A 19652-nucleotide genomic window follows, 5' to 3' on the forward strand; every position below is an offset into this window, starting at 1 on the left:
GACTTCACAAGGACAAGGGTGAAATCACAGTGACCCCGGTGACATCGTCAGGGTCATTGTTGACATCACAGGGGACAGTGGTGACATCACAGGAAAGTCAGTGACATCACTGAGGACCAGTGACATCACAGGGGACTGTTGAAAACAAAGGGATGTCACAGTTGTGATGTCACAGGGACCTCACCGACATCAGTGACATGATGGGGACATGGTGCCACGGCTCGGTACAGTGGTAACATCACAGAGACAGTAGGACATCATTGGGGACATTGTTGACATCACAGGGGACAATCATGACACCACAGAGACACCAGTGATGTTAATGGGGACATCTTTGACATCACAGGGGACATCGATGATTTCACAAGGCCAGGAGTGACATCACAGAGACACGAGTGACATTATTGGTGTCACTACTGACATCACAGGGCACCGGTGACATCACAGGGACATCGGCGACATCACTGGGGACCAGTGACATCACAGTGATATTGGTGACATCAAAAGGACAGTGGTGACATCATAGAAACAGCAGTGATGTCATTGTGGACATTGGTGACATCAGAGGTTATAGTAGTGACATCACAGGAGACCAGTGACCTCACAGGGGTCTGGTGACATCACAGGGACATCAGTGATATCACGGGGACATGGTGATACCACTTGGGACAGCAGTGACAACACAGGGACAGCAGTGACATTTTGGGGACACAGGGATCACCCTTGGGGACAGTGGTGACATCTGTGGAGAAAGCAGTGACATCACTGGAGACTGCTGACATCACAGGGATAGCAGTAACATCACAGAAGACCGGTGACATCATTGGGGATAGCGGTGACATCACAGGGAAAGCAGTAACATCAAAGGGACAGCGATTGAGGTCACAGGGACAGCAGTGACATCACTGGGGACATTGGTGACATCTCATGGGACAGCAGTGACATCACTGGAGACCAGTGACATCACTGGGGGACAGCAGTGACATCGCAGGGGCAGCAGTGATATCATTGGGGATGTCGGTGAGATCAAAGGGACAGTGGTGACATCATTGGGGACACTGGGGACACCCCCGGGGACACCAGTGACATCACAGGGACAGTGGTGAAATCACTGGGGACAGTGGTCACATCGCATGGACACCAGTGGCATCACTGGGGAGAGTGGTGACATCAAGAGGGACAGTGGTGACATCATTGGGGACACAGGAACCACCCCTGGGGCCAGCAGTGACATCACAGGGACAGTAGTGACATCCATGGGGACAGCAGTGACATCACTGGAGACCAGTGACATCACAGCTGTCTGATGACATCAGTTGGACAGCTGTGACATCATTGGGAACACCAGTGACATCACAGGGACAGTGGTGACATCACTAGGGATGTTGGGGATGTTTGGGGCCCTTTGGGAGGGCACCTGCCTGGGGGGTTTTCATGCGAGCATGGACGACTCAGCACACCCATGTGATGATCAGAGAGTGCCGTTGATTGGAATCAAGCAGCAGTCTTTTATCCAGTTTTCTAACAATACTCTTCTATCAGCTTTGTTTCTTTAACATTTTTTATGTCCTTTCCCACTCTGATAGCCAGTACTGGGACCCTGTTTTCTATATCTGGTTTTGCTACTGTTTCTCTCGGTAGATCTTTCACATCCTGGTACCATCAAAAGCCCATCAGAACAACAGGTCATGTTTTCACAATTGCAACATAAAATATTATTTCTCATAGCAGCATATCCTCTATATTAGCACTAAAAATCCCTACACTTCCCCCTTTTTCTTTAAACAAAGCAGACACAGTTTGAGCCATTAAGGTGCGAAAACATTGAACCAGACATGGCAGAAAAATACACACTCCTGGAAGCAGAAAGACAACGGGTGCCAACCATTGTACAGTTGGCATAAGCTGATTCTGGGGGGGCTTTGGGAGGGCACCTGCCCTTCAACACCAGGACTGCAGAGAACTGGGAAGCTTTACTGGGAGCACTGGGAGCAGCAGGCAACTGGTATGAGGACAAAAGCAGGGCCAGGGGGACAGACGACCCCCCAAAACTCCGGTCGGGGATGGATTGGGGGGTCATGGCTGGGCCCAAGGCCATGGGGAGGGGCTGTGGCTGCCGCCGGCTCAGGAGCTCTGTGGGGAGAGAAAAAGGGGTGACAGCGGGCTGGTGAGGCGGGGGGGCACACACGCTCTAGGGAACGGGGGACACGACCCTGGGGACCCCCCTTTACCTTCTCCCGCAGGTAGAAGCCGAGCCCCAGCGCCAGGAAGACGAAACCCAACACAAAGCCCCCGACCCCCACCAGGATCTTGCTGCGGACGGTGTCCTGTGGCATCTCTGGGGGGAGTTGAGGGGGTCAAGACCACCAAAACCTTCCATAGACCACCCGGGACCCCCAAAAACCCTGTCCTGGTCTCCCCAAGCCCACCCAGCATCCCCTGAAACCTCCTGCCAGTCCCTTCCTAGCCCCTCCAGGATCCCACAAAGCCCCTCCCATCCCCTTTAAGAGCCTCCAATCCCCCTCCCATCACCCCCAGGACCCCCCTGAACGTCTCCCAGTCCCTTTTAAGCCCCCCAGGCACTTCCCCAACCCCCTTCCAGTCACCCCAAGCCCCCCAGACTCCCTCCCATCCCTCCTAGGCTCCCCCAAACTCCCTCCCAGTCGCCCCCACGACTCCCCACAGCCCCTCTCAGCCGTCCCAGGACGCCCCACCCTCCTCCTCAGCCTCTCAATTGCCTCCCGAAGTGCTTTCCGAGTGTCCCCAGTGCACCCTCAGACCCCCGACCCCCTGCCAGTGTCCCCCATGCTGGGGGCCGGACCGTACCCCAGTGCCGGCTGAGGGGGTGCTCCAGGCTGACGTGCTCCACCTGGCAGGTGTAGGTGACCCCGCGCCGGGGGGGGATTTCCAGCATTACCAGCACCTGGTAGGTCTAGTCCCCGTTGGGGACCACGTCGGTGGCCACCACGTGCTCCGGCAGCTCCTGCCCATCCTGGAACCACCTCACCTGCACCGGGCAGGGTAGAAATCCATCACGGAGCAGAGCAGGCGGCCGGGGCCGGGCTGGGAGCTCGAGGGCACCAGCGAGATGGACACGCTGGGGGGCACTGGGAGAGATGGGGGAGACACTGGGCTGAGCTGGGAGGTACTGAAGAGGAGGGAGACACTGGGCTGAGCTGGGGGGCCCTGGGGAGAGAGAGTGGAGGGCTTGTAGGACATTGGTAGGGGTTTGGATGGCAGTGGGAGGGACTGGGATGGCAGTGGGAGGGACTGGGATGGCAGTGGGAGGGACTGGGAATGGACTGGGGTAGAAGGGGATGGGCCGGGAGGGTCACTGGGGAAAGAGTTGGGAGATGTGGGAATGAACTGAGAACGACTGGGAATGGACTGAGAGGGTCTGGAAGTGGAGTGAGAGGTAATGGGAATGACTGGGAGCGACTGGGATGGACTGGGAAGGACCCGAGCGGGACTGGGAGGCTGAGTCCTGGACAGGCAACTCTGCGCTGTGGATCTGCCCTGCAACTGATGAGTCATCAGAGAGACGCGCTCTGATTGGCTGAAGGGCGGAAGCTCGGTGGCAGCAGCGGGGTGGAGACGCGAGGGGGGGCACTGGGAGAGACTGGGATGGATTGGGGGACACTGGGAAAAAGTGGAACGGATCAGAATGGATTGGGGGCACTGGAAGAGACCTGGATGGACTGAGGGGCACTGGGAGAGATTGGGATGGACTGAGAGGGATGGGGCAAAAGGCCACGGGGATGGGCACAGGGAGGGCTGAGGGGTCTGGGGTGATACCCAGGGAGGGTTTGAGGGGCTCCAGGGTCGTTCCCGGGACAGGGGAATTCCCAAGGGGACCCACTCTGCCCCGCGCTCACCTCTGCGGTTCACAATGAACGGGGTGAACCCCTCGTAGTTGGGCCGGCACATCGTGTCCACCAAAGCCCGCAGGTACTCCAGCCTTTCCTGTTGGCTGTTGCAGTATCTGGCCGCCTTCTCCCCATGCGGGGTGTCTCCCATATAGACCCCCACATCGCTGTCGAAGTGGGCGTACTGCTGCCGGTTGTAGATGTTCCTCACCACCAACCTCACCCGCTCGGTGCCGTTGATGAAGTGACACTCGAATTTAAACATCTCCTGGAACACCCCTGTGTGTGCAGGACACGGGTCAGGGGGTGCCTCCTGTTACCCCCCTCCAGCCCCCAGCCCCCCACAGCAGGCTGGGAGCTCAGAAGACTCCGGATCCCCCTTTCCCATCCCCCTCTGCCCCACGGCTGCCGCAGCACCGACTCTTGGCTGGGGGGGAACCCCCCATCAGCCCCCGGGGATGGACAGGGGGGTTGGGGACTCCCTCAGTGCGGATACGACCCCTCCAGAGCCCCAGGGAACCGCTGCAGGGCTCCAGTGATGGGGTAAAGCGAGGGACCCCCATGGTACCCCTCTTCCTGCTTTCCCACCCCCTTTTCCCCCTCTCCCACCCTCCTCCCAATCCCCAGACCCCCATCTTTCTAAGTTTGGGGCTCCCACTCTCCTCCTACTAATTCCGGGGGTTCCAACCCCCCCCACACACACACTCACTTTTGTGGCTCCCATCCCCTCTTTTATCCCCCCTTTCGTCCCTTCCCGCCCCCTCCGCTCACCCGAGAGCCCCTCGCCCGCAGCCGGGGGGGCTCCCAGCACCGCCAGTACCACCAGTACAGCCCTAGCTCTCCGCACACGCTCCATCCCCAGCGCCGGGCAGCTGCTGACACCCCAAAACCAGCCGGGTGGAGCCGTTTTGGGGTTTTTCTGGACGTGCTCTGATTGACTGAGCGCAAAGTTGAGGCCCGTTTTTCGTCGCGTCTTCCCAGCAACTGATGAGTCATCAGCGAGGAGCGCTCTGATTGACCGCAGTCCGCGTCGGCTCTTTCTGATTGGCTGAGGTCGTTTGAGGCGCTGCAGCCCCGTGGGTGGGTGGTTCTGGGGGGTCCGTGGGGTGCGGGGTAGGTGGGAGTTCAGGGGAACCCACAAATGGGCGTCCAGGGGTCCCGCAGCTCTGCTGAACCCAAAAATGGCGATCCGGCTGTCCCCGAGCTCACCGTGTCCCCAAAATCGAGTGGAGGGCATTCTCTGATTGGTTGATCTCGATGAGGGCTCAGTTTTGGCCGGGTCTGCCCGGCAACTGATGACGCAAAAGCAGCGCTTGCTCCCATTGGCTGCTGCTACTTGGGCTGACTCTGCCCGCGTCTTGGGGGGTCCAAGGTGGGTTTTGGAGGTTCCGGGATTGCTGGAGTTTGGCTTTGTGGTGCCCTGGATACGTGGGATTTTGGGGGTTTACGTTGCCTAAACCCTGTTGTTCCCAGGATTTTCAGAGCCCCCCCCCTCCCCCCCCAATATCCCCCAGTAAGCAGGACTGCAGAGAACTGGGAAGCTTTACTGGGAGCACTGGGAGCAGCAGTCGGCTGGTGTGAAAACAAAAGCAGGGCAGGGGGGACACAGGGCGGGAATGGACTGGGGGATCCCGGCTGGGCCCAAGGCCACGGGGAGGGACTGTGGCTGCCGCCAGCTCAGGAGCTCTGTGGGGAGACAAAATGGGGGTGACAGCAGGCTGGGGGGCAAGGGGGCACACACGCTCTGAGGAAGGAGATCACGACCCCCGGGGACCCCCCTTTACCTTCTCCCGCAGGTAGAAGCCGAGCCCCAGCGCCAGGAAGACGAAACCCAACACAAAGCCCCCGACCCCCACCAGGATCTTGCTGCGGACGGTGTCCTGTGGCATCTCTGGGGGGAGACGGGGAGGTGTCAGGACCCACAAAATAAAATATCCCAGAGACCACCTGGGACCCCCCAAAAACCCCATCCTGGTCTCCCCCAGTCCACCCAGGACCCTCTGAAACCTCCTGGCAGTCCCTTCCAAGCCCCTCGGGGATCCCACAAAGACCCTCCCAACCCCTTTAGGACCCTCCAACCCCCCTCCCATCACCCCCGGCACCCTCCTGAACCCCTCCCAGTTTCTTTTAAGCCCTCCCAGCACTTCCCCAACCCCCTCCTAGTCACCCCAACCCCCCAGACTCCCTCCCATCCCACCCAGGCTCCCCCAAACTCCGTCCCAGTCACCCCCATGACTTCCCACAGCCCCTCTCAGCCCTCCCAGGACACCCGAACCTCCTCCTCAGCCTCTCCATTGCCCCCCAAAGTGCCTCTCAGTGTTCCCAGTGCTCCCCTGGTCCCCCTGCCAGTGTCCCCCCGGTGCTGGGGGGGCCGGACCGTACCCCAGTGCCGGCTGAGGGGGTGCTCCAGGCTGATGTGCTCCACCTGGCAGGTGTAGGTGACCCCGCGCCGGGGGGGGATTTCCAGCATTACCAGCACCTGGTAGGTCCAGTCCCCGTTGGGGACCACGTCGGTGGCCACCACGTGCTCCGGCAGCTCCTGCCCATCCTGGAACCACCTCACCTGCACCGGCGCAGGGTAGAAATCCATCACGGAGCAGAGCAGGCGGCCGGGGCCGGGCTGGGAGCTCGACGGCATCAGCGAGATGGACACGCTGGGGGGCACTGGGAGAGATGGGGGAGACACTGGGCTGAGCTGGGAGGCACTGAAGAGGAGGGAGACACTGGGCTGAGCTGGAGGACCCTGGGGAGAGAGGGTGGAGGGCTTGTAGGACATTGGTAGGGGTTTGGATGGCAGTGGGAGGGACTGGGATGGCAGTGGGAGGGACTGGGATGGCAGTGGGAGGGACTGGGAATGGACCGGGGTAGAAGGGGATGGGCCGGGAGGGTCACTGGGGAGAGAGTTGGGAGATGTGGGAATGAACTGAGAACGACTGGGAATGGACTGAGAGGGTCTGGAAGTGGAGTGAGAGGTAATGGGAATGACTGGGAGCGACTGGGATGGACTGGGAAGGACCCGAGCGGGACTGGGAGGCTGAGTCCTGGACAGGCAACTCTGCGCTGTGGATCTGCCCTGCAACTGATGAGTCATCAGAGAGACGCGCTCTGATTGGCTGAAGGGCGGAAGCTCGGTGGCAGCAGCGGGGTGGAGACGCGAGGGGGGCACTGGGAGAGACTGGGATGGATTGGGGGACACTGGGAAAAAGTGGAACGGATCAGAATGGATTGGGGGCACTGGAAGAGACCTGGATGGACTGAGGGGCACTGGGAGAGATTGGGATGGACTGAGAGGGATGGGGCAAAAGGCCACGGGGATGGGCACAGGGAGGGCTGAGGGGTCTGGGGTGATTCCCAGGGAGGGTTTGAGGGGCTCCAGGGTCGTTCCCGGGACAGGGGAATTCCCGAGGGGACCCGCTCTGCCCCGCGCTCACCTCTGCGGTTCACAATGAACGGGGTGAACCCCTCGTAGTTGGGCCGGCACATCGTGTCCACCAAAGCCCGCAGGTACTCCAGCCTTTCCTGTTGGCTGTTCCAGTACCTGGCCGCCTTCTCCCCATCCGGGGTGTCTCCCATATAGACCCCCACATCGCTGTCGAAGTGGGCGTACTGCTGCCGGTTGTAGATGTTCCTCACCACCAACCTCACCCGCTCGGTGCCGTTGATGAAGTGACACTCGAATTTAAACATCTCCTGGAACACCCCTGTGTGTGCAGGACACGGGTCAGGGGTGCCTCCTGTTACCCCCCTCCAGCCCCCAGCCCCCCACAGCAGGCTGGGAGCTCAGAAGACTCCGGATCCCCCTTTCCCATCCCCCTCTGCCCCACGGCTGCCGCAGCACCGACTCTTGGCTGGGGGGAACCCCCATCAGCCCCCCGGGGATGGACAGGGGGTTGGGGACTCCCTCAGTGCGGATACGACCCCTCCAGAGCCCCAGGGAACCGCTGCAGGGCTCCAGTGATGGGGTAAAGCGAGGGACCCCCATGGTACCCCTCTTCCTGCTCTCCCACCCCCTTTTCCCCCTCTCCCACCCTCCTCCCAATCCCCAGACCCCCACCTTTCTAAGTTTGGGGCTCCCACTCTCCTCCTACTAATTCCGGGGGTTCCAACCCCCCCCCACACACACACTCACTTTTGTGGCTCCCATCCCCTCTTTTATCCCCCCTTTCGTCCCTTCCCGCCCCCCCGCTCACCCGAGAGCTCCTCGCCTGCAGCCGGGGGCTCCCAGCACCACCAGTACCACCAGTACGGCCCCAGCTCCCCGCACACGCTCCATCCCCAGCGCCGGGCAGGTGCTGACACCCCAAAACCAGCCGGGCGGGGCCGTTTTGGGGTGTTTTGGACGCGCTCTGATTGGTTTAAGGTAAAGTTGGGGGCTCGTTTAGCGTCGCGTTATCCCGGCAACTGATGAGTCATCAGAAAGAGGGACTCTGATTGGTCGCAGGATGGGCCAACGCGCTTTGATTGGCTGAAGGTCGTTTGAGGCGCTGCAGCCCCGGGGGTGGGGAGTTCTGGGGGTCCGTGGGGTGCGGGGGAGGTGGGAGCTCAGAGGCGCCCAAAAATGGGCATCCAAAGGTCCCGGAGCTCAGCTGAACCAAAAACGGGGATCCAGTGTCCCGGAGCTCCGACGTGCCCCCAAACGAGTCGATTGGCTGATCTCGGTGAAGGCTCAGTTTGAGCCGGGTCTGCCCAGCAACTGATGACGTTCAAGCAGCGCTCGCTCCCACTGGCTGCTGCTGGGGATGACTCTGCCTGCGGTTTGGGCGGTTCAGGGTGGGTTTTGATTGGTCCCGGATTCCTGGAACTTGGCTTTGGGGTGACCTGGATACGTGGGAATGAGGTTCTGAGCCACCGAGGGTAACAAATCTCCCCTGTTCACGGGATTTGGGAGTCTGGGAGTGCCCAAACCCTCCCCCCCCTCCCTCCGTGCCCAGGATTTCAGAGCTCTCCCATTCCCCACCAATAATCAGGACTGCAGAGTACTGGGAAGCTTTAGTGGGAGCACTGGGAGCAGCAGGCAGCTGATGTGAGAACAAAAACAGGGTCAGGGGACACACGACCCCCCAAACTCCGGGTGGGGATGGACTGGGGGGTCCCGGCTGGGTCCGAGGCCATGGGGAGGGGCTGCGGCCGCCGCCGGCTCAGGAGCTCTGAGGCGAGAGAAAAGGGGGTGACAGCAGAGTGGGGGGACAGGGGGGACACCGGGATAGACCCAGACATGGACTGGATCCAGCGGGACCAGAACTGGGGCAACTGGGATCATACTGGGAGCACTTGGGCCCTTGCTGGGGTCATAGTGGGATCATACTGGGAGTGACTGCAATAATACTGGGAGTGTGTGGGAGGGTCTGCAGCCATACTGAGGATGAGTAAGATCAAACTGGCTTCCTACTGGAAGTGTCTGGAAGTTCCTGGGATCATACTGGGGATGACTGGACTCATACTGGGATCATACTGGGAGGAACTGGAATCATGCAGAGAGAGAATGGCATCGTCCAGGCAGTGCCTGACAGAGCCTGGGACCATACTGGGCTCAGACTGGGAGTCCCTGAGAGAAAAAAGGAACCATCCTGGGCTGGGGCTGGGAGCAACTGGGACCACCTTGGGGGCAACTGGGATCCAATACGGAGTGACTGGGATCATAGTGGGAGTGACTGTAAGGGACCAGGATCAAACTGGGAGTGACTGGAACTATGCAGAGGGGAACTGGGAGCCAGTGGAGCCGTGCTGGAAGCCAAGTGGGAACATTCTTGGAGCAACTGGGATCATGCTGGAAGCAACTGGGAGTGACAGGGTGCACGCTGGAGGCAACTGGTATGAACTGGGAGTGACTGGGATCACACTGATAGGAACTGGGGCAAGTGGAAGTCACTGGGTGTCAGGGGTTTCTATGGGTGGGTTTTGGTAGTGGGGGGGGCTCCAGGGGTGGTTTCTGTTGGAAGCTGCCAGAAGCTTTCCCTGCCCCGTGGAGCCAATGCCAGCTGCTCCAGGATGGACTTGCTGCCGCTGGCCAAGGCCAAGCCCATCAGGAGCAACAGGAACAGCTCTGGGAGAACAGATTTAGGGCCAGAAGGAATTGCAGCCAGGGAAGAGCAGAGTGGGAACGTGGGAACAGCAATGCACACCCCAAGGGTGGGGCAGAAGGAGGGGCAGGAGGTGCTCCAGGCACCAGAGCTGAGGCCCCCCTGCAGCCCCTGGGGGAGCATCGGAGTGCAGAGACCCCCCTGCAGCCCCTGGAGGCTCCCACGCTGGAGCAGGGGGATGCAGGAAGGAGGCTGTGACCCCGGGGCAGGCCCAGGATGGAGCAGGTCCTGGCAGGGACCTGCAGCCCGTGCAGAGGGAAGCCCAGGCTGGAGCAGGTTTTTCCCAGTAGGACTCGTGGCCCCTGTGGGGGACCCACGCTGGGTCAGCTCATCCCTGAAGGACTGACCCCATGGAGGAGGGACCCACGGGACAGCAGGCTGGGAAGAGCTGCTGCCTGAGGGATGGACTCACTGCAGAGATCCATCCAGGACTGTGTCCCATGGGAGGGACCCCAGGGGAGCAGGGAAGGATCCAACTCCTCTCCCTGAGCAGTGACAGAAACAACAACTGACTGTAACCTCCATTACCATCCCCCTGCACTGCTGGGGGCAGGAGGGAGAGCTGAGAAGGAAGGAGGGGTGGGGGGAAGGTGTTTTTAAAACTCTTTTATTTCTCACTCTTTGGTTTTTATCCTGTTAGTAATAAATTTAAATACTATCCCTATTTTGAGTCTGTTTTGTCCATTAGTAAGTGACTTTCTCCCGACCCTTATCTCTACTCGGGAATTCTCAGCTGTTTTTTTTTTTCTCCTCTGTGGAGTTGCAGAGGGAGGGGGAAGTAGTGGCTTTTAGTGGGTGTTTGAAATCCAGCCAGGGTTAACCCACTAAACCAACCCCTGTGCCTGAGGCCCTTTTGTGATGTCACAGCCGATCCTCTCCCTTCCGGAATAGCCCTTGGCAACCAAAGAACCAACACCCCACAAGGTCAGAATGCAGCCCCACCCATGTGCCCCTTTATGATGTCCTGGTCCATCCTCTCCATTCTGGAATAGCCCCTGGAAACCAAAGAACCAACGCCCCACACCCCCACAGTGCGGCCCCACCCATCTGCCATGGGACTCTTTGTGAAGTCACAGCCTTTCCCCCAGGAAAGAAAGCCTATAACCTTCAGGTTTCAGGTGCAGTTGGTGGGCCACCCTGGGCACTCCATGGGCAGCAAGAGCTTTCTGTCCTGCCACCTTTTGTCTGGCAGGAATCTTTGTCCAGGTTCCAATTTGGCAGTCGGACTGACAATTTCAGCGCGGGGCTCCTGCAAGCGAATGACAGCCCTGCCCTCCAGGAAAGAAACCCCTTACCCTCAGTCTCTGTTCCTCTTCCTTCAAATACAACCTGCAGGGCAACTTTCTGCAATCTTTTCTCCTGGGAATTGGGAAGATAGACCCGCTCCCATCTTTAACACCTCAGGCAAAACCACCCTGTTAACACCTTTCCCAACCTTCCCCATCCTTTCCCAAAGCTGAGATGTGGAAAGAACAAGTGCCCTTGTCCCTGGCTGTGCTGCTGTGCTGGGAGTCTCTTCCCTCCAGCTCTGCACACAGGCACTGCCCCTGCAGTTCCAGAGAAGGGCTGAAGAAGCATCTTCAACACAGAAATCAGGGCAGGTGTATCAGGGATTGTTGATATTTTTTGGCTTGTGTTTGGCCCAACCACTTGCAAGTTTTGTTCTTTGCCTGCCAAGTTCACTGATAAACGGGAGCTTTGTCCTTGGAGAGACAGTTTCTTGTGTAAACTGTTTGAATTGGTGCTCTGTGATTGGCTGGTTGTCTGTAGAGCACATTTGAAGGAGAAACTGAAGAGGAGAGGATGAAGTAAAGCCCCCAGACCCAAACAGATCAGACCCCTTGAGTGAAACAGCACAAGTGAGAGGGGAATCCCCACGTTCTCCCGCATGGCTGAAGGGGGGCACTCACAGAACGGGGGAGGGACCGAGGGCCTCTGGCTGGGCGGTGCTGCCGCACCGGCCCAGGGAGACATCCCCGGCTCAGTGGATAAAAATGCAGGTGGCTCATGCTTGGGGCTCTCAAGCTTCACAGGAAGGACAACGTTGCCTTTTGCGGGGACGCCGCTATCTTTGTGAGCCTGCTGACCCTCCGAGGATGCAGCCTCTGCTTGGGGGAATTCTGGTTCTCCTGGGGTGGGTAAGACAACCTCGTAAAACACACCTGAGTGAGTGGGGGTTTCACTGAGGGCTTAGTTTACTCCTTTCCTGTCTCTCGGGTTCCTGTTTTCTTGGCTACTTTCTGTAATAAATATTGGGTTTCATGTTGAGCTCTCAGCAGTGTCTTGGTTTTCAATCTAGGCACCCTTTCGAACTCACCTCATTACACTGTGCTGGCAACTTTTGTCTTGGAGGAATCTTCATTCTTAATCCATTTGGGGTCTAAGACTGACAACAGCAGGGAAAGGGTTCTGACACCAAAAAATGCGTTTCCAACTAGAAAAGAAAGCCCTTACTCTCCATCTCTCCTGTTGAATTGCTGAGCCAGTCTTGGCACTCCATGCACACATAGAGCTTCCTGTGTTGGCACCTTTTCTCTGGCAGGAATCTTCATTCTTATTCCATTTTGGCTCTCAGACTGACAGTTCCAGCCTAAAGGTTCTGACACCAAAGAAATGCCTTTCCACTCAGGAAAAAAAGCCTGCAGTGGTTTTGAGTCTAGGCCTTCCTTGGTAACCAGGTTGTAACCAAGGAACCAAGGCCATGTTCCAAGTATTCCATATTGTTTTTACATAATCAAGTGTATAAAGAAGAAGGCAGAGGAAGCTCTCACTCTCTTTCTTCCAGCAAACTGAAAGCACAGGTTTTTTGCTCTCATTCTGCCTGGGTGAAGGAGTGAGGCCTCGTGCGCCTGGTTGGCCTTGAGAAGCAGAAAGTGCCGGCGGTTGTTGGTGCGATTCTCTGCTATCTTGAGGAAAGTATTAGGGTTACGGTTTGGGTTTAGGGTTCAGATTCAGGTTTAGGGTGAGGGTCATGGTTAGGGTTAGACTTAGGGTTCAGGCTTGGGTTAGGGTTGGAGCAAGGGCTAGGGTTAGGGTTAAGGTTAGGGTTACAGTTAGGGTTAGGGTTAGGGTAAGGGTTAGGGACTCTGAAAATTCCTGCACAGGGGTTCTGACACCAAAGAAATGCATTTCCACCCAGGAAAGAAAGCACTTCTCCTCCATCTCTCCTGTGCTATTGGTGACAACACTGAGACACCAGTGATATCATTGGGGACATTGGTGACATCACAGGGGACAGTGGTGACATCACAGAGGAACCTGTGAAATCATAGGTGATTGTTGCCAACAAAGGGAAAGCCGTGATGTCACAGGGACATTGGTGACATCACAGAGACATCAGTGACATCACAGGAACATGGTGCTACCGTTGGGGACAGTGGTGACATCACAGAGACAACAATGGTGTCATTGGGGACCAGAACTATCACTGGGGACTGGTGACAACAAAGGAAAGCCGTGATGTCACAGGGACATCGGTGACATCACAGGGGACAGTGGTGACATTACAGGGACAGTAGAGACATCAATGTGGAGAAGTGACATCACAGAAGACTGGTGAAAACAAAGAGGCAGCCGTGATCTCCCAAGGACATCAGTGACATCACTGGGGACATCGGTGACTTCACAAGGACAGGAGTGACATCGTGGAGACAGCAGTGACACCACAGTGAACAGCAGTGACATCACTGGGGACACAGGGACGACCTCTGGGACATAAGTGACATCACAGGGGACAGTGGTGACACCCGTGAGGACATCAGTGACATCACTGGAGACCCATGACATCACAGGGGCAGTGATGACATCATTGGGGACCAGTTACATTTCAGTGACATAGGTGCCTCCCACAGGACATGGGTGACACCCTGGGGACAGTGGTGACATCATAGGGACAGGGGTTTCACCCCTGGGGACAGCAGTGACATCAATAAACACCAGTGACATCACAGGGACAGCAGTTATGTCACAGGGACTTTGGTGACATCATTGGAGACCAGTGACATCGCTGGGGAGAGGGGTAACATCACATGGGACAGCCGTAAAATCACTGGGGACACAGGGACCACCCCTGGGGACAGCAGTGACATCACTGAAGACCAGTGACATCACAGGTTTCTGGTGACATCACAGGGACAGCAGTGACATCACAGGCACAGTGGTGACATCATTGGGGACAGCAGTGACATCACTGGGACAGTGGTCCATGACTGCTGCAGCCACTGCTGTCAGACAGGTGGGCCATCCCTTGCTGACTCCATCCCACTGTTTGCAGTCGAGCTCGGCCCTCCTGGATGGCCCTGCTTGGTGGCCCAAGACCCCCAAAGCCATTCCTTGACGTTCATGGCACAACAACCAAAGGGGCTTCGTCCCGTCAGGCAAAGCCAACGCCGGAGCCCTTCTGAGTTCCCGCTTCAGGCCTTTGAAGGCCTCGTCTGTCTCAGGGCTCCACATGATGTTCTTTTGGGTTCTTTTCAGCAGGTCATAGAAAGGCTTTACAAGTCCTCCTTACTGATAGAGCCATAAACTACACCAACCTGTCATTCCTAGAAAGGCTTGGAGATCTCTCCCTGTTTCTGTGCTGGGTGTCTGGCAGATGCTTCCTTTCTTGCTGTTCCCAAGGAACATTGTCCACCAGAGACTTCATACCCCAGGTACACCACTTTCTCTTGCACCAGCCATGCTTTCTGTTGGGAAACTCGGGAACCATTTAAACCCAAGGAGTTTCAAAGAGAGATTGTCCACTGCACACTCACTTCTTCTGTTCCAGTCGCTATTAACAAGTCATCTCCATATTGTAGAAGAACGCCATCCGCCGGTGGCTGCTGCCATTGTTCCAGCTCTTTGACTGGCTGGTTACTGAACAAAGTGGGACTATTTTTAAATTTCTGTGGGAAGACTGTCCAACTTCATTGCATCTTTCTCCCACTATGGACAGATTCCCACACCAAAGCAAAAATCTTCTGACTTTCCTGAGCTAGGGGTAGACAGAAAAAGGCATCTTTTAAATCTAACACAGTGAATCAAATCACATTATCTCTCAATTTTGTTAGAAGTGTATAGGGATTTGTTACCATGGGGTATAAGGTTTTAGTTATCTCATTTACTCCCCTTAAATCCTGAAGTAGTCTGTAAGTTCCACTTGGTTTCTTAACTGGAAGAATTGGGGTGTTAAAGTCTGATTTACACTCTATTAGAAGTCCCAACTTCAAAAGGTTCCACTTATTGCTTCAATTCCTTTTCTGCCTTCTAACCTCAATGGATATTATTTCCTTACTACTGGCTTTGCTCCTGCTAATAATTCTATCTGAATAAGAGTTGCCTTTTTTGATTTACTGGGTACATCTGTAGGCCATACCAAGGAATAAACTCCACCTAAAATTTGACTGATATTTGGATTGTTTTGCTCTGGCTTTACGCAGCTCTGGACCAAACTCAGGGCTGCTATGAGTTTTTCTTTGTTTACCTGAAATTCAAGTTTACCTTTTTCAAACTTAATCACAGCTCTCAAGTTTTCCAACAAATCTCTACCCAACAGATGCTTTGGGGAATTAGGCAGATCTAAAAATGGATGAATTCCCATTTTTTCCCAACTTTGTACTGGAGGGGTTTCAGAAAGAAAACTTTTTCTGATTGACCTGTTACTCCCATGACTTGAACAAATTTACCACTTTTAGGCACTAGTTCTTGGTTTAGAACCGAAAATGTGGCTCCAGTGTCGATCCAAAAGTCTAATTCTTTTTCACCTTCCCCTTGCTCCATTTTAACCAGTGGGTCTGTTAGGGAATGACTCACCGGTCCCCCTCATTCCCTGGTCTGATGAGCGATGACAGCTCCTCCTGGGTTCCTATTTGCCAATGTGGGGCAATCCCGTTTCCAGTGTCCCTTCTGTACGCAATGGGCACATTGATTTTGTCCCAGTCTTGCTTGTTGAAAAACTAAGGCCCCGCTTCCTCGCACTGCCTGCCCTCTGCCACCACCCCTAATATTTGAATTCAGAATTAAAGCAGCAACCAAAACCTTTGTAAGTTTTCTATCTTGTCTTTTCTCCCTGTTGTTGTGCACTTTCCAGTCTTCATTCATAAACACCTTGTAACTGGGTGAGTTTGAAAGGATGCCAAGAGAGATAACCAAGACACTGCTGAAAGTTCAACATGAAATGCAATGTTTATTACCGAGAGTGGCCAAGTAAATGGGAACCCAAGAGACAGGAAAGGAGAGGAGTAAACTAAGCCCTCAGTGAAACCCCCACTCACTCAGGAGTGTTTTATGAGGTGTTCTTACTGACCCCAGGATAACCAGAATTCCTCAAAGCGGAGGTTGCATCCTCGGAGGGTCAGCAGGCTCACAAAGATAGCGGCGTCTCCACAAAAGGCAACGTTGTCCTTCCTGTGAAGCTTGAGAGCCCCAAGCACGAGCCACCTGCATTTTTATCCAATGAGTCGGTGACGTCTCTATGGGTTGGTGTGGCAGCACCGCCCAGCCAGAGGCCCTCGGTCCCTCCCCCGTTCTGTGAGTGCCCCCCTTCAGCCATGCGGGAGAACGTGGGGATTCCCCTCGCACTTGCGCTGTTTCACTCAAGGGGTCTCATCTATTTGGGTCTGGGGGCTTTACTTCATCTTCTCCTCTTCAGTTTGTCCTTCAAATGTCCTCTATAGACACCCAGCCAATCACAGAGCACCAATTAAAACAGTTTATACAAGAAACTGTCTCTCCAAGGACGAAGGGTAGATTCCTAAACAAAGGGACAAACCCAATAGGAGTTACAGGGATGTCTGTAAGTCCCATGTGCCGTGGGAGGTGCAAGTGGGGTTGGGAAGGGAAAGGAAGAGAACATGGTGAGAGCAGGAGTTGATGAGCAGCCCCAATGCTCCCAGCTCTCAGCCCTTGCCCAGCCCAGCAAAGCCCAAGTAAGCCCAGCCTGGAACTCCCAGCCCCATCTTCCCAGCTCAGGAGCTCTGTCAGAGAGAACAGGCCGGGCTGGGCGATTCTCCCTGGGCACTGGCTGTGCTGGAGCTACCTGGGCTGGCTGAGGGAGGGCCCCACCAGGACAGAGGTTGTGCTGCTGTTCAGCTCTTGCATGTGAGGCTTTAGAGGGAAAAAGGAAAGCTCTTTATTTCCCCTGCTGGTTGCAAGCTCTGCACAAGCCTCTGGCCCTGGGATACAGGAGATCTGCAGGGAGCTGGGCCCTTTACCTTCAGTTTTGGTTTGATTCTTTTCCCCAGTGGTCCCTACCCCACAAGGGGGCCCGGGATGCCCCATCTCCATCACCCCACAGCCCCACAGCCCACAGGGATTGCTGCTCAGCTTTGGCATCTCTCTCTGCAGGCCCCTGCAAGGAAACAAAAGGCAGAGGTGGGAGGCAGAGATCCTGCACAGTTCTTGTTTTCCATTCTCTGGGTCACACAGTGAGGATGATGGGCTGGACCTCCACACCTCACTCAGAGAGAGATTTTTCAAGCCCACCCTACAAAACAGTGAATTCCATTTCCCAGGCTGGCCTCTCCCAAGCTCTCAGCAGCAGAGCACAGCCAGAGTGTGGAGGAGCTGTGCTGGTTCCACTCAGGCCAGCTCAGACACTCCATTCTTGTGTCCAGGGGATGGGAGCCAATGTGTTCCTGTGGCAGGGATGCATTTGGTCTCTCCCTCCTGACTTTGGCATTCAAGCACAACAACCTCTTTGAGAAAGTCTTTGTCTTCTCAGCAGCTTTCCTTGCCTCATTTGACAAAGGAAAGGCCTGAGAGGCTCAGCTGGCTGTGAAATGAGGGGAGGATGCTGCCGTCCTAAGGCAGCAGGGCTCAGACAGCAGCAGCCAGCTGCTGTCAGTGCAATTCCAGCCTCAAATGTTCCTCTCCATATCCCCAAATCACTCCCCTTCCACCACAAAACAGTGGGAGGCTGCAGCCAGGAGGAGGAGCAATGTGCTCACCAAGCCTATCATGAGGTCCTGAAAAAACGTTTGGAAGCTGTTGGGGAAGATGAGTGGAAGCAGAGAGCAGGATATGACCTTAGACACAAGATAGATCCCAGCTGATGAACCTCCCAATGCCCTCGTGGGGGCAGCTGGGCAGCCTTGGCCCAGTGCTGAGGGACCTTGGGTGGGAGGGAGGGAATCCCTGCCCTTCAGTGGCTGTGCCTGCCTGGGAGCTGGACCTGCTGCCTGGGAGGAGAAAGGCACAGGCTGAGAGCCTGCAGCTCCCCCAGGTACTGCCCACCCTGAGACACTGTGGGGACCCCCTGAGCCACCCTCTGTCAACTGGGGGATCAAGAAATGAATGCCCTGCCCAGTTGTGGTTCTGGATTAGACCTGACACCACCACTCTCCCCTTGCTGTGATGCAGGGGCAGGAGAGGAGCAGGATGCTCTCCCATGACTGGGAGGGTTGTCCCCAGTGGAAAAGGCTGGGCTGAACTGCCCAGTGACCCCCAGCATCCTCCTACCCAGGGACATGCCATGGGGCAGGGCAGGGTCTGCTCCCTCACCTGAGGTCTGTGGGGCCGATGACATTTCCCTGCCTTTCACACAGTGCCACAACTCACCTGTGACTTTAAGCTTCTGAGGAGCACTGAGGGCAGAGTTCCTCCCTCAGCTGATGTAGTTCTCATGCTGGTATCCACATGGTATGTCCCTGGGCTCACCCTCATCCCAGGGAAGAGCCTGTAGTAGCTCTTCTGCCTTTCTTGGGCTTCCAGGCTGCTCATCTCCTAACTCAACAACAACTTTGTTTGGGTTTCTGGTTCCAGGTGGGTGCCTCTTGCTGCCTAAAGCACTTCAAGCATCTGCCAAGTCTCACGCTACAAGCAAAATACTTAGGGAGGCCTAGAGAATGGTCTTAGAGGGACAGCAGCACATTTTTGGACTGAAATTCAATATCTTTGGAACATGTTTGCCCCAAAAGACATTTCCAAAGTTCTAATGCAAGTCTATGAATGTGCCTGAGTGACTCCCCTTATCAAACTTTTTTGAGAAAGGCTTGGAGCCATCTGGTCTATTGGGGGAGTGTTCTGCCCATGGCAAGGGGTGCAAATGCATTTCTTTGGTGTCACCACCCCTGCACTGGAATGGTCAGTCTGAGCCCTTAAATGGAATAAGAATGAAGGTTCCTCCCAGACAAAAGGTGCCAGCACAGGAAGCTCTATGTGCATGGAGTGCCAAGAATGGCTCACCAATTGCACAGGAGAGATGGAGTGTAAGGGCTTTCTTTCCTGGCTTTCTTTTCTTTCCTTCATTTGTTTGGTGTCAGAACCCCTGCACTGAAATGGTCAGACTGAATCCCAGAATGGAATATGAATGAAGATTCCTCCCTGTGATGGTTTTGGTCTTGGCCTTCCTGGTAACCAGTTGGTAACCAAGGAAGTGTCCATGTTCCCAGTATCCCATGCGATTTGTACGTAATTCAGAGTATAAATAAGTTGGAGATCAGAGACCTCGCTCTTTTCTCTTCCAGTGAGGTTCAGGGCAGGGGGTCCTTGTGTTGGTCTTGCTTATCTGGAGCCTTAGGCCTTCAGTGACCCCTGACCTATCATGTAGGAGGTTTGGAGAGTGCTGGTCGTGTCTGCCAATCCTGCTTTTTCTAAAGGACGTAGTGAGATCTGTTTTGCTAGTTATTAGGATAGTTCTTGATTTTGATTGTGTATATCTGTTCGGTGTCCCTTTTGTCCCCTTTTGTCCCTTTTTCCTCTCTCCCTTTCCTATCGGTGGTGTTTT

At 55.7% G+C, this 19652-nt stretch overlaps 1 protein-coding gene and 1 pseudogene across 1 annotated transcript; both read right to left on the reverse strand.

Moving 5' to 3' along the window:
- Nucleotides 1–2231: 2231 nt before the first annotated feature.
- Nucleotides 2232–4722, reverse strand: LOC126650009 (class II histocompatibility antigen, B-L beta chain-like; annotated as a pseudogene).
- Nucleotides 4723–5623: 901 nt separating this feature from the next.
- On the reverse strand, nucleotides 5624–7567 carry LOC126650008 (class II histocompatibility antigen, B-L beta chain-like; the record flags this gene model as incomplete). The annotated part of the gene is made up of 3 exons (XM_050334448.1): nucleotides 5624–5757; nucleotides 6249–6530; nucleotides 7298–7567. Coding segments are annotated over 3 exons (686 nt in total), but the record flags the coding sequence as incomplete, so codon positions are not given.
- Nucleotides 7568–19652: the final 12085 nt, after the last annotated feature.

This window comes from Myiozetetes cayanensis, unplaced genomic scaffold (assembly GCF_022539395.1).
Source record: "Myiozetetes cayanensis isolate MyiCay16 unplaced genomic scaffold, myiCay2020 scf533, whole genome shotgun sequence".
In the NCBI taxonomy this organism is placed as follows: Eukaryota; Metazoa; Chordata; class Aves; order Passeriformes; family Tyrannidae; genus Myiozetetes; species Myiozetetes cayanensis.